At 36.7% G+C, this 14,897-nt stretch overlaps 4 protein-coding genes and 1 pseudogene across 4 annotated transcripts; 1 reads left to right on the top strand and 4 right to left on the bottom strand.

Annotated features, from left to right (window-relative positions):
- Positions 257–1,053, bottom strand: LOC104763386. Its single transcript, XM_010486763.2, has 3 exons — positions 1,038–1,053; positions 749–966; positions 257–632 (listed from the first exon to the last, which is right to left on the bottom strand). The coding sequence occupies exons 1-3, from the start codon at positions 1,051–1,053 to the stop codon at positions 519–521; spliced, it is 348 nt and encodes a 115-aa protein (XP_010485065.1). The 3' UTR covers positions 257–518.
- Positions 3,376–6,000, top strand: LOC104761200 (protein HOTHEAD-like). The gene is made up of 5 exons (XM_010484238.1): positions 3,376–3,532; positions 3,640–4,281; positions 4,529–4,929; positions 5,032–5,603; positions 5,694–6,000. Exons 1-5 carry the CDS (start codon positions 3,451–3,453, stop codon positions 5,755–5,757), a joined length of 1,761 nt encoding a protein of 586 aa, XP_010482540.1. The 5' UTR covers positions 3,376–3,450; the 3' UTR covers positions 5,758–6,000.
- LOC104761201 (DNA-directed RNA polymerases II, IV and V subunit 6A) lies at positions 5,916–7,494 on the bottom strand. Its single transcript, XM_010484241.2, has 6 exons — positions 7,339–7,494; positions 6,948–6,981; positions 6,688–6,857; positions 6,422–6,473; positions 6,255–6,322; positions 5,916–6,142 (listed from the first exon to the last, which is right to left on the bottom strand). The coding sequence occupies exons 1-6, from the start codon at positions 7,374–7,376 to the stop codon at positions 6,073–6,075; spliced, it is 432 nt and encodes a 143-aa protein (XP_010482543.1). The 5' UTR covers positions 7,377–7,494; the 3' UTR covers positions 5,916–6,072.
- On the bottom strand, positions 7,749–10,022 carry LOC104761199 (annotated as a pseudogene).
- LOC104761198 (protein HOTHEAD-like) lies at positions 10,913–13,368 on the bottom strand. The gene is made up of 4 exons (XM_019239887.1): positions 12,729–13,368; positions 11,787–12,187; positions 11,146–11,702; positions 10,913–11,056 (listed from the first exon to the last, which is right to left on the bottom strand). The coding sequence occupies exons 1-4, from the start codon at positions 13,351–13,353 to the stop codon at positions 11,005–11,007; spliced, it is 1,635 nt and encodes a 544-aa protein (XP_019095432.1). The 5' UTR covers positions 13,354–13,368; the 3' UTR covers positions 10,913–11,004.

Here is a 14,897-nt window from a genome sequence, read left to right as displayed (position 1 = left end):
CATCCAAATATAGACATGATAAGAACAAGTGCCTCAAAATAGCTTTCAAGTAATCAATGGTCTCTTATGCAGTGGATAACATTTAGCAATATCAGAAGAGCATATTAATGAATTCAAAAAAACTAGTTTGATTACAGGAGAACAAGAAGATTTTAAGGAAGATTATTTTCATTTACTTTGGCTGCCGTCTTTATATCAGAATTTGCAATTGCTACTGAGTTCTCTCACTTTGGTGGCTTCCTCCCAAGATATCAAGAACAAAAATATGTTCTTGGTACACATATTGCTCAGCAGCCAATACGAATGAGGTACAACACAACAAAAATTGTAACCCGCACATCTCGGGTTTGTCAATACTCAAGAGGCTTAAAGGAAAGAGCTCTCTGGCAAACATCTAGTATCACATTTATTCAAAAAAATTAACCCAAGATCTGTCCAAAGAAGTGAAGAAACCAGCCAGAACAGCTCATCTCCAAGAAAGACAAAGAGAGGAACGAACGCGTAAGCATTGCATATCATCAAGACTCGTAAACCTCGGGAAGACGAAGACCTACACTCGCTGCAGATTTATTAAGCACACGTTTCATTTCTTCAGTTCTATCAACCGCAATGTTGTATGAGAACAGCAATTCCTACAACAACAAGTTTACATATCCAAGTTTACATTGATCAGTTAGATATATAGATCATGCTTTCCAAAACACAAATGCCAATGTGATTAAGACCAAACCATTAAAAAAGACTTCACCTTGTGAGAATGAATGCTATTGAGAAGATAAGCGTAGTTGCGGGCGAGGTTCATCTTCTCCGAGTTTGCAGCATTGTTCCTAAACTCTTGCTTAACAAAGTCTATGAAATGAGACTTGTGGTCTTCTTTACCAATATGTTTCACCACTGCTTTGAGTAGGTCACGGTATACTTTAGCAGCTTTAACTACTTCACACTCATCTTCTTCTTCTTCTTCACCTTATAAACACATTTCAAATACACACACATAAATAAATTAGGGTTACGACTCCAAATCGATTTCACTGTACTATCAGATAATCTCATTCTAGTTCGATTAACATAGCTAGTTAACTGATTAAGATCAAAATCAACAGACTAACGAGTTCAAAATCCCACAGCAAAATGGACAAATCGAAACAAAAGTTTGAAACGATGACTGAACGTAATCGAGATCGAATTGAGATACTAATAAATCTTAAGGATAGTTAAAATCGAGCTTGTTCAGTAGAAGAAGAAGCTTACTCTAGATTCTCGCCGGCGCTGATCTGATCGGATAAAGTAGAAATCGGAAGTGAAGAAGAAGAAGAAGAAGAAGCGAAACTTTAACTAAATTACGTAATGGGCTTATAGAAGCAGCATAAGCCCAAAAGGTTGAGTAATAATCAGCCCAAAACTTGGCCTGCTCTTTCCTCTTGTAAGTTGCAACTAAAGAGATTTGAAATTTTTCCTTTTTTTTTTTGAAGGTTATGGACGTAGGCTAGTACATACCCTTATGACACGGACCAAATCGTTTTATATGATCCCTTCCGAAGTGCAATATCTCGGTTCTTTACCAGTTGAGCTATCGACGCTTGGTAAAATCTTCCCTTATTCCTCTCAATACTCACAAATTCTTTTACTTTTATGCAAAGATGGAGGAGTGAAAGATGATTTTTTTTTATTCCACTGAAAGAAAGACTATGGGGAACTTTTTAAAAAAAAAAGACTATGGGGAAAGTTACACCATCAAGAGTAATCGATGGTTGTATTTGTAAAAAACCTGTAGTTGGCGGTTTTCATAACCTTTCTTTCAGCAATTCTAAGGCTTTTCGTAGAAATTAAAAGAGATATATCGTGTAAAAAATATGTCAGTCCAGTAGTCCACTCATTTTGTGAAAATCCATAAAACTTAACAAATAACTTGAAGTTTTGGAAAAAAATCCACTAAAAATAAAAAGAGAATTGAAAACAAAAGAAGAGAAACAAGAAAACAAAGAAATTAAAATTTCAAAAAAAAAAAAAATCAGTAAATTGAGACCCGGCAACAAAAGGTAGGCTCAGAAAAGTTAGATAGATCGATTGGTAGATGTCATTCCAACGTTACTCGATACGTTTAGATCCCTGAACCACTAAATCCATCATAACTCATAAACATTCCTATGAATAGATTACTATATAATCCAGTTAATGAAAAATGCACGTTTTTTATAAGCAAAAACTTAGTATTGAAGAGAATTGAATAAACGTATCCCTTATATATAAACAAAGTAGTGGGCAGTCCGTAGTTGGAGCTAACTTCTTTCTATTTTTGACGGTGTTGTGAACTTTGTTATGCTCTCAGTCTTAGACACATACCAAGTTCAAACTTATAACAAAATTAGCAATTAAGTGACTTTTGCATAACTCATTAACTCTTATTTCTCTTAACAAGGGACATTAGTACATTCCCCAACTGGCAACTGCTTATTATGTATTTCGTAATAAATTTATGGAATTCGGGTAGATAGATAGCACATTTTGAATAGTACTGTTTAAATATACAAATTTACACATAAAACTATCATTGTATTTTAACTATTTTGGTCATGATTTTTCAATGGTTTTTGGATTTTTTTGTTTTTTTTTTTGTTTTTGGATTTTAGATTTTTTGGTAACTTTTTTTTAAGAAAAAATAAATGAAGAAAAAATATCAAAAAGTCAAGTTACCTTAGAAAGATAAAGCTAATGAAATATAGATTTTAGTTTTTCTTTGAAAATTGACAAAAACCATCAAAATATATATTTCCTATTTAATAAGAAATTCACTTTTCTCAAAATCTTGATTGGCTAGCTATTAAGTAGATTTTTGGAGAAACTTAAACCATAATCAACTCTAAAATCTACAACCATTTTTCAAGGTCTTTATGTAGATCTACATATTAATGATTGAATAACTATCAAAGTTCTTAAACCTATATTGCTATAAAATACATGCAAAATGTGTTTCAAATGTCTTCTTTTGTGGTATGTAATTTGTAAAAAGAAGTAGTGCACTAAGATTTTTTATGCATATTGTCATTACTCATTAGTGGTAGTTGGGATAAAATCTTTACATGTAAGAGAATAAACAAATTCTAATTGTTGATGAGTCACGACTTTCATCGACCATTAATACTACTTTTATGACTTCATATATATTACGATTGGGGAAATTTATATAGTTGCAAAGATTCACATAACTAGAAACAAGAACATCCCTTCTTTAATTTAAAAATAAAAATAAAAAAATTAACCAAGACCCTAAAATCTTTGTATGAATCTAGGACCAATAAATAAGTGTTGGTGAACCATAAAAGCTTCCTCTCATAAAGACGAACGAAAAGAGGCTCATGCATCATCTTATTATATAAACTCCATCAAACCTATTCTTATTTTTTTGTTCTAATCTAAATATAAAATATTCAAACATAATCTTTCACCGTAATGGGTTTACAAATATTATGGTTAGGTCGCATTGTTCTCGTCGTAACATTCATCTCCCATGCCTTGTGTTTTCCAGATCAAGGTATTGTTTTTTTTACGTATCACTCAATGTGTGACGATGTATATTAATTAGCATTTGAAACTTATCGTATTAATAAATCGTGAAAATTATTATTTTTTTACGTGAAGCTGGCTATTACAGTTTTATGAAAGATGCAATACTTGCACCAATGTTCGCTCGGTTCGACTACATAATCATCGGAGGAGGAACCTCCGGTTGCGCATTAGCCGCAACGCTATCTCAAAACGCTAGCGTTTTGGTTCTCGAACGAGGCGGCGCTCCTTACGATAATCCGACGGCCACAGATATCGGAAACTTCGCCAACACACTCTCAAACACATCTCCCAAATCGTGGTCGCAGCTTTTTGTATCCGAGGACGGAGTTTACAACACACGTGCCCGCGTCCTCGGTGGAGGCTCGGTGTTAAACGCCGGGTTCTACACACGTGCGGGAGATGAGTACGTGAAGGAGGCTGAGTGGAAGAGCGATGAAGTTGAAGCTGCTTACGAGTGGGTCGAGAAAAAAATAGCGTTTCAACCGCCCATGATGGGATGGCAAACGGCGTTAAAAGATGGGCTTTTAGAGGCTGGTGAGTTTCCGTATAATGGTTTCACGTACGATCATATCAACGGGACTAAGGTCGGTGGTACGATCTTTGACCGTGCTGGTCATAGACACACTGCGGCTGATTTGTTGGAATATGCTAAGCCGGAGACCATTGTTGTCTACTTGCACGCTTCTGTTCACAAGATTCTCTTCACCACCAAAGGTATTTGATTCTTTTACACATTTGTTTTTTTTGTTTTTTTGTATTTTTCTTTGTTATATTATTTGTAGAAACGGTCATATATAATTAGGGTGGTCATATAAACCATATTAAGCTGTTGTAGATTAAAAAATGAGAGCTTTAAGTATAATTGGGGTAGTCATCTATACACTATACAGTTTAGATTTAGTTTGGTTTGGTTTTATATGTCCACTTCCACTAAAAGATACAAAAACTACGTTTTGGACAGGAAGGCCAAGGCCAAAAGCATACGGAGTTATATTTCAAGACGCCAACGGAGTGTTACACAAGGTAGAGTTAGAGAAGAACGCAATGAACGAGGTGATATTGTCGGCGGGTGCTATCGGGAGCCCGCAGTTGTTGATGCTGAGCGGTATAGGTCCCACGGCTCATCTCGCGGCTCACGGGATTAAACCGGTGGTCTTAGATCATCCGATGGTAGGGCAAGGGATGGGAGATAATCCGATGAATGCAATCTTTATTCCTTCTCCTACTCCCGTCGAGGTTTCTCTAATACAAGTCGTTGGAATCACAAAGTTTGATAGTTACATTGAAGGAGCAAGTGGCGTCATCTTCACTTATAGTTGGACCCGTAAATTTTTCGATGGTGTTTTGAATTATCTCAACGAGGTATAACATATTATATTATTTACACACTCAAAGTTATTATATAACTTTGTTATTTATATCCATGAAACTATATGTTAAATTTGTCTTCTTTCGTTGTGTAAGATGCAGGCAAGTCGTACTGCTAGTACCACATCTCCAACATTGTCAACCCAATCCATTACAGATTTTTTCAAATCCATGGATCCTCTATTGAATGCGACCACGAGAGCCGGTTTGATCCTCCAGAAAATCGCGGGACCGGTCTCAAGAGGTCATTTGGAGCTTAGGAACACAAATCCAGATGATAATCCTTCAGTGAGGTTTAACTACTATCAAGATCCAGAGGATCTAAAGAAGTGTGTTGAAGGGATCAACATCATTATTAAAGTGATTAATTCCAAGGCATTCTCCAAATTCAAGTACCCGGACGCGACCATAAAAGGCCTGCTCGATTTAATACTTAGCGTTCCCACCAATCTAAGGCCGAGGCACTTAACCTCAGCATTCAATTTGAAGCAGTTTTGCATTGACACTGTGATGACTATTTGGCATTACCATGGAGGTTGCCAAGTTGGAAGAGTGGTCGACAAGAATTACAGGGTCTTAGGGCTCGATTCATTAAGGGTCATTGATGGATCCACATTTCTAAAGTCTCCTGGGACTAATCCTCAAGCTACGGTTATGATGCTTGGAAGGTAGATCATAAATGCATAAAACAAATGATCGAATGATCCAACATATGTTGAAGATTTGATTAAATGATTGTTTTGATGTTATGTGTGTAGGTATATGGGCCAAAGGATTCTTCAAGAGAGGGCAACTTACCGCAAAAAGGATGATGAATCATAAGATATTACTTAGAGACATTTGCTTTGAAAAATCTTGATCTTGGAATTGATTTAATCAAATGTATGATGAACTTAAATAGGCTGAATGTGTACATCTGTCCATGTTCTGTTTCTATTATGTATAATAATGCTGGAACTACTGAACTTTGGGACTTCTGGTTTTTGCAAAGTCTCGGAATATTAAAACCAACAACTAAGTCGGCAGTACACATAAGTTTCAGTAATTAAAGTATTAGAGATTTAACATCCATATGAGGGCAAAAGCAAGCAAAATACATACAGAGTTCTCTCTCTCTCTCACTCTCTGGTCAGATTCTCAATCACCACCGACTTGACGCTTCCACGAGTCTTCAACGATCAGTTCATCAACTCCCCATTCCTCGAAACTGATTCAGAGTCATACAGTTAGTCACAAGAAAAGAAGAGATCAAGTGAAGATAGAGAAGAATATAAGCTCAAAAACTCTGAATTTTTGATTAAGATTGTTGCAATGCTCACCTCCCATCAGGTAGATAGCGTCTGATAGTGAATGGAATCTTCCTTTGCCTAAGCTCCTTCATTGCAATCTACAGCCAAATCATAATAAATTAGCTCAAGCCTTCGAATAATATAAGTTTACTGACATACAGAACATGTCAGAAAACAACAACAAGGAAATAACATACCTCAAGTGGATCAGTCTCACCCTCTAGTTCGACCATGACAGGAGCATTCATGCTGTATCAGACAAAAACCAGTAAATCAAACTTTTCGAGCCTTCTTGACAGTACAAAAGATTGTTCTAAGTCTAACTAACCCAAGTACTCTCAACAAGGTTTTTACAAAAATGATGATAATTTCTTGACAAAATGAAGATCTCCTAGATAAGGAGTACATAGTTGTGAATGTGATACTCATGAAATTTGAAGGGGAAGAAACCAAAGAACCATACCTAATCTGCAAAGCACGAGTACCGAGGATACGTGCACGCTCATACTTGGTCATAAACTTGGACGTTTTCCGTGGACGTTGTACAGCTTCCGTTTCAACCTTATCTTCTGTTTCAATTGGCTCACCATTGATATCCTCCTCTTTCATATCAGCATCTTCCTCTACTCCTTCCTACACACACAACAACAATCAGAAACAGAAGGTTGTATAATAATAAGCAACATCAATGTCTCTTCTACAAAGAAAGAAACTTTAGCTTACTTCAATCTCTGGCTCCACTGGCTCATCCTCATATCTGCAATTGAAAGTCCCACAATCAAACAATTAGCAAGAAACCAGTCTGAGATTTCACTAGAAAAAAGCTTAGATAGTAACAAAACAAAGTCGCTTTTTTCTCAATCAAACGCCGATGAAACTAGGGTTTCTACCTTAAATGCTAAGCCGAACAAAACCGAAGCTAAGGTTTCATCGAGAGAAACCCATTTATAAAAACTGTTAATTTAGAGACAATAGACTAATCCAAATTCTGCTCTGAATCGTTTACGAATTCGTCGAGAGAAAAAAAAAAATCGAATCTTTTTGAAATCGAGTCACAGAAATAATGAATACACATAAGGAAACGGAGAGAGAGCAGGAGAGGAGAATTACATACCCCAAGTCATCGACTTCGTTGTAATCTTCGTCAGCCATTAGAGTCGATTTTTTTAAGAAATCGCTTCTCCTCCTCCGCCTCGATGATAAACCCTAACAAATCGTTGACGATGGAGAGAGAGAATGCGTTTGCGTTGAGTTGACCCCACCACTCTGAATAAATTGATATTTATTCCGGTTTACTTATTGAACCGTATATTCGGACCATTTTATTTCAAGCCCAATTTAGGCCCATATAAGCCCAGATCGTGGTCGGTGCATATGAGCATCGAGTTATAGCTTCAGCAAGTATGTATATATTTTGTGTAGTATGGTGGGTGACACACACATTGATGTAAACTGACCTGGAATTATATTTGTATTTGTGAAATTGATTTAACTAGATTTTTGATCTTATTTATTCGTAAAATCAGTATTAGTATATGTTATTTATTCATGAAAATATGTGATACAATATACAGTACTGATTCTGCTTTACGGTCTCTGATTGGAGAAAACAAAGGAATATTTTAGAGTTTCTTCTTTGGACGATGAATAGCCAATACTGGTCTCATTTAGTTGGAGAAACGATCGAATAATCATAATATTTTCCTCGAAAAGCAGCTCTCTCTCGAAGAATCCTTTGCCCCATGTACCTACACATATAACACTCCAACAATCATATATATCTCTCCAAGAATCATACATGATCATTTGGTATCAGCGTACTTTACCTTCCGAGCATCATGACCGTGGCTTGTGGATTAGTCCCCGGAGACTTGAGAAATGTGGATCCATCAATGACCCTTAAGGCATCTATGCCTAAGACTTTGTAATTCTTGTCGACTACTCTTCCAACTTGGCAACCTCCATGGTAATGCCAAATTGTCATCACTGTGTCAATGCAAAACTGCGTCAAGTTGAACAATGAGGTCTCGTGCCTTGGCCTCAGATTGATGGGAAGACCCAACATGACATTGAGCAGCTCACGTGCCGTCACACCTGGGTACTTGTACTTGGAGAAGGCATTAGAGTTTATCACTTTAATAATTGTTTCAAGTCCCTTAACACATCTCTTAAGATCTTCTGGTTCTCGGTAGTAGTTGAATGTCACTGAAGGGTTATCATCTGGATTTAAGTTCCGGAGTTCTAAGTAACCTCTTGAGACCGGTCCGTCTACTTTGTGGAAGACCACGCCCGCATTTTCAATTATGTTCAATCGAAGCCTCTGCATGCATAATGCGTCATGAAGAAAGGCAAACATATAGTCTCATGCATGATTTGAGTAACAAGTTATAATAACTTTTTAAGTGTATTTATAATATATTGTACCTGGTTGAGAAGATCCAACATACCATCGAATAATTTATGGGTCAAGTTAAAAGAGACGTTTAAGCCACTTCCTCCTTCAATGAAATCATAGAACTTAGTGATTCCAACGACCTGTACGAGGGACAGTTCTACAGGTTGAGGAGAAGGGACGATCGCAGCGTTCATCGGATTATCTCCCATCCCTTGCCCAACCATGGGTTGATCGAGGACCACCGGATCCACCCTATGGGACTCAAGATGAGCCTTAGGACCCACACCACTCATCATCAATAGTTGCGGGCTACCAATGGCTCCCGCAGACAAAATCACCTCGTTCATTGCGTTCTTTGCCAGCTCTGCCTTGTGGAACACTCCATTCTCGTCTTGATATATTACTCTGGACGCCTTAGGCCTCTCTCCTTCTGTCCAAAACAGAGTTTTCATATCCAAAGTTTATAAAAAAATTAAAAACAAGATGTGAATATGAAACTATATAAACATCAACTACCTCTAGTGGTGGTGAAGAGGATCTTGTGGACAAGAGCGTGCAAGTAGACAACAATCCCGTTCGGATTAGCATACGCTAATAGATCTGCAGCTGAGTGTCTATGGCCGGCAGGGTCAAAGATCGTACCGCCGATCTTAGTCCCATTGATATGAAGGTACGTGAAACCGTTGTATGGAACCACTCCAGCTTCCAAAAGCCCATTTTTAAGTGCCGATTGCCATCCCATCACTTGTGGCTTGAACACAAGTTTCGTCTCTACCCACTCGTAAGCAGCTTCCACTTCATCGATATCCCATCCAGCCATCTTCACGTAAGACCCCTCGGCACGTGAGTAAAACCCAGCGTTCAACACCGAGTCTCCACCGAGGACGCGGGCACGATGGTTGTAAACGCCGTCCTCGGATATGAAAAGCTGCGACCAAGCTTTTGGTGTGGTGTTTAAGAGTGTGTTGGCGAAGTTTTCGATATTGGTAGCCGCAAGATTGTCATAAGGAGAGCCGCCGCGTTCAAGAACCAAAACGTTGCGTTTTGAGAGAGCGTTGCGGCTAATGCACAACCGGAGGTTCCTCCTCCGATGACTATGTAGTCGAAGCGAGCATAAGTTGGTGCTACTGTTGCATCTTTCATAAATCCGTAATTTCCTGTTTTGACGTTAGACAATTTTTATAAACTAACATAACGTATCAGGAGTGACATGTTATTGAACATGTCCAATTGTCCATGATGAATGGTAACTACTAATTAACTATTATATATGATTTGTACCTTTATCGGAATAACATGGGCTGTGGAATATAAAAATGACCAGAATAAAACAAAAAATATGAAAATCCATTGCGCGCAGTTTAAGAGTAGATTCCCAATGTTCTATATCTTTTGGAGATTAAAAGAAACACTACTATATATAACAAGATGAAGTATGAGCCCTTTGTTCAAATTTGATTAGTTCCCCAATTTATGGGTTTTTTTCTTACAACCAAACGATTTCGTACTGAGATACACACACAAAATCAAGAAACCACAGTTATTACTTAGTTTTCTAAAGTTTTTTTTTCTGTAGCAAATAACATCGGAACATAAAAATATTATTACGGTATGAGTAATTTTCTATATATTTTTTTATATTAGCGTTAAATTTATCAAATATAAAATCATCCAAACTTGTCCAAATTTAAATAACAATTAACAAATAATTTATCTGCTCCTATTGCTATTTTCTTAATATCATTCAACTTTTGCCATTGAGTTAAAAATTCTCTTAAAACAGTTTATTTTAGAAAAACAAATAGTCAGTACGTACCATAATTAAACTAATTAAAGTCTTTATTGCTTCCTCTTAAAAGTTAAAACCAAAGAAAGACATCAACTTAAGCTAACAATGCAACTTCAGATTAATAAAAAGATTAACACTTTTTTTGCAAATAGTAAATAAGAAATGTTTGAGTTAAAAGGATAAATCAATAATCAACATCAATCACCACTCTCTCGTTCTTTGTAAATAACTTCACATCTTGTACAACACAAAACTACCAACGCAGCGTGAAGTGCCCGTCTTACCTTCGTATTCTTTTGGGATTTCTTCCTTATTCGTTTTGTTATTTCCTCAGTTTGAGATTATACCATTTCAATCCTAATAGGTAGGATTTGTGGTTTAAATGTCTTAGTTTTGACAGATACAAAAACTTTCGTCTCCTCTCTTATTCTTTCCCTTTTTGGTTCTTGTAATGCAATGTATTAACTACTACAAATCAACAACAAAAAAGGAAAATATTTCAAACCTTGTCACAACAATTGGGCTCTCATTGTTTGGTCCAGAAAGAATGCAAATTCACCTAGCAACAATCTCAATTTAGAACCTTAGGCTTCTTGCTATTTTTCGTGGAAAGCGGCCCTTTCCCTAAGAATTTTCTGCCCCATGTACCTAAACATAGTAGTCTAACAATCATTTTTCAGTTTCCAACAATATAATCATATATTCCTTATGGATATTGTGATGGTTTTGGTGCTTACCTTCCGAGCATCATGACCGTGGCTTGGGGATTAGTCCCCGGAGACTTAAGAAATGTGGATCCATCAATGACCCTTAAGGCATCAATGCCTATGACATTGTAATTCTTGTCAACCACTCTTCCAACTTGGCAACCTCCATGGTAATGCCATATAGTCATCACAGTGTCGATGCAAAACTGCTTCAAGTCGAAAACTGAGCTCAAGTGCCTCGGCCTCAGATTGGTGGGAAGGCCCAACATGAGACCTAACAACTCACGCACGGTCACACCAGGGTACTTGTACTTCGAGAAAGCCTTGGAAATTATCACTTTAATAATGGTCTCAACCCCTTCAACACACTTGTTCAAATCCTCTGGTTCTTGATAGTAGTTGAATGTCACTGAAGGGTTATCGTGAGGGTTACTGTTCCGGAGCTCCATGTGTCCTCTCGAGGCTGGTCCATCTACCTTTTGGATTATTATACCCCCATTGATCATCACGTTCAATCCAAGATCCAAGGGTTTTAAAAAGTTTACGATAGACTTGGTCAGGACTTTCCTAGACGTAGTATGGCTTGTCTGCATAAACGTACCATAGTTAAATAAAAAAAATATAATCTTATAACTTATAAGCCTTTAAATATATTTATGTTATATATATACCTCGTTAAAAAGATTTAAAACACCATCGAAAAACCTACGGGTCAAATCAAAAGAGAGACTCAAACCACTTGCACCTTCGATGTAACTATCAAACTTTGTGATCCCAACAGCTTGTACAAGGGATACTTCTAAAGATTGAGGAGAAGGGATGAGTAAGGGGTTAAGGGGATTATCAGCCATTCCCTGCCCAACCATGGGGTGGTCTAGAACGAGTGGTTTCACGCCACGAGCAGCAAGATGGGCTTCAGGACCCACGCCACTCAGCATCAACAGTTGCGGACTACCCATGGCTCCAGCTGACAAGATCACTTCGTTCATTGCGTTATTTGCTAGCTCTACCTTGTGGAACACTCCATTTGCGTCCTCAAATATCACTTGGTACGCTTTTGCTTTTTGGCTACCTGTTTTATACATTTTAAAGTTGATTTTTGTTTCAAGTAAATTTAACTAAGAATCATTCGTTAAATTAACTAAATCATAAATTAAGTGAAAACGAAAAAAAAAAAGTCAATAAAATCAGGTTGTCCATTAATACTTGACCATTAACTATCAACCAATTCAATGTCTAGCTATCAACCAAGTACTCATAAACCATAACTCATAATCTATCAACCAATTCAATGTCTAGCTAGAGTTTAAAAACACGTTTTTCTTTTCTTTCAACAAACTATCATTAATTGGCTTAATTTAAAATTACTTATTAATTTCTATATGAATTTTTTTATATAGAAAATGCTTCTTTCTCTGGGAAAATAACATTTTTATGTTTTATTCTCTAGACATATATTAATACTATATTACAACTTTTAGAAAGTGATATAACAATAAAAAAAATGTTTTCAGAAAATAAAAAGATTAAAATCAGTTTATTCGGTAAACCCCTAAAACAAATGTGATTATGTCCAACCAAAAAAAAAACAATTGTGAATATGAATTGAGTACCATTGGTGGTGAAGAGGATCTTGTGAACAGAAGCTTGCAAGTAAACAACAGTCGTGTCCGGATTAGCATATTCTAACAAATCCGCCGCCGTGTGTCTATGACCAGCACGATCAAAGATCGTACCACCGATCTTTGTCCCATAGATATGATCGTACGTGAAACCGTTGTCCGGAAATTCACCAGCCTCCAAAAGCCCATCTTTGAGTGCCGATTGCCATCCCATCACTTGTGGCTTGAACACAAGTTTCTTCTCGACCCACTCGTAAGCAGCTTTCACATCATCCATCTCCCACTCAGCTTCCTCCACGTAATCATCCCCGGCACGCGAGTAAAATCCTGCGTTTATCACCGAGCCTCCACCGAGGACACGTGGCCGTGTATTGTAAACGCCGTCCTCGGAGACGAAGAGCTGCGACCACGAATTCGGTGTGTTGCTTAAGAGTGTGTTGGCGAAGTTGCCAATATCACTGGCCGTGGGATTGTCATAGGGCGAGCCACCACGTTCAAGAACCAAAACATTAGCGTTTTGAGAGAGCGTTGCGGCTAATGCACAACCTGCGGTTCCTCCTCCGATGATTATGTAGTCGAAACGAGCTAGCTTTGGTGCCAACGTAGCATCTTTCATAAATGTATAATGCCCGGCTTTACGCCCAAAACAAAATTAAAAAAACATAAATATTGAAGTGAATACTAGAATCCAACATATCATCATCACACATTGAATGGTATCTATAGGAAAGCAATATTGTACCTTTCTCGGAATAACAAGAGCCATGGAAGATGAACACTACGACGAGAATAATACGGAATATATTATGAATACATGAGTTGATCGTCATTATACCACGGCAGTGCAATATTACTAATCAAAGCCAATTACTATATAACGGTCGATTGTAAATTAAATGTATATTACAAAAAGTCAAAGACAGATCTGCAAAGAGTTGTTTATAAAGTCATCCTATAACAAATTGACTAATAATGGTATATGCCATGTGAGGACGGAAGAAATGTTGTTGACATTAGTATACAAAAACAATAGAGATATACGACAATACACCACATGCATTATGCAATTTGTATATAGTTATTACATTTTTATAGTTGTTAACATATTCTTGTGAATTAATAAGAATTACAAGTTCACGCTTCTTAAGCATCCAAATCCATGGACCATGATAATGGTGTGTCTTAAACCAAAGCCTCTCTCTATTCAATGATTAGGTGAATCCCGTATTACACGCAAGTATCAATATTTTCTTTGTAATAAGATGATGAGAAAAATATTTATAATCAGTATTTAGTTGAAATCATTCTGTCGGCTTTTAATTAATTAAACTAAACATATTTTAAACGACTCGACGACGTTTTTAATTCATAGTGCTACAATACTTTAAACGATTGGTTTCGAAGAGCAATCATTTTATAGACAGTGAAGTATGGTTAACTGCAAATTTATCAAACAGGACTAAATTTATGAATTCGGTTGGCGTCTTGTACTACTACTAGTAGTCTACTACCGAGAGTGGTGAGCCTCAAGCACAACTCGGTAAGCGCTAACCGAACATATTCGTAACTCATGAGCCACTGCGATCAAAGTAGTATCCAACTATATTTTCCTATCGAGTAGACAAGTAAATCTAACCTATATGAGTTTATCCGACCAGCTTTATACAATGTAGTTATCGTATCTAGCCCTGGCGATACACATGTGCAACAAGTGCATTTGCACTGGGACCATTAAATTAAGCCCAAATTTTTGTGATCTTTTCATAATATATATATATATATATATATATATTTAATTATGCTGAATTTATATCTAAAAACTTCTCAAATTTATATTTTTAAGTTTAATTTTGAGGTTCAAACTTAATAAACAAATGAATAAACCCAATGAAATACAAAACTCAATGTATTTTACTTTTCTTTTTCTTTTTATTTGACATATTTTACTTTCTTTTATCTTATAATTTGATAAAAAAAATAAGATTTTTTTTTAGTTGCACCGGGTCATTCTGTTGAATGAACCGACCCCTCCATATCTTCACACTGCTATATCCCTAACGTGAGTGATTAACTATTTCTGTACTGCATACGGATTAATGAATATTTTAAGAATATGATAATTTTCAAAAAGCAAAATTTCTAACCTATAAAATTATGAGT

Source organism: Camelina sativa, chromosome 18 (assembly GCF_000633955.1).
Source record: "Camelina sativa cultivar DH55 chromosome 18, Cs, whole genome shotgun sequence".
Taxonomy (NCBI): domain Eukaryota; kingdom Viridiplantae; phylum Streptophyta; class Magnoliopsida; order Brassicales; family Brassicaceae; genus Camelina; species Camelina sativa.
This window is presented reverse-complemented; position numbering and strand designations above follow the sequence as displayed.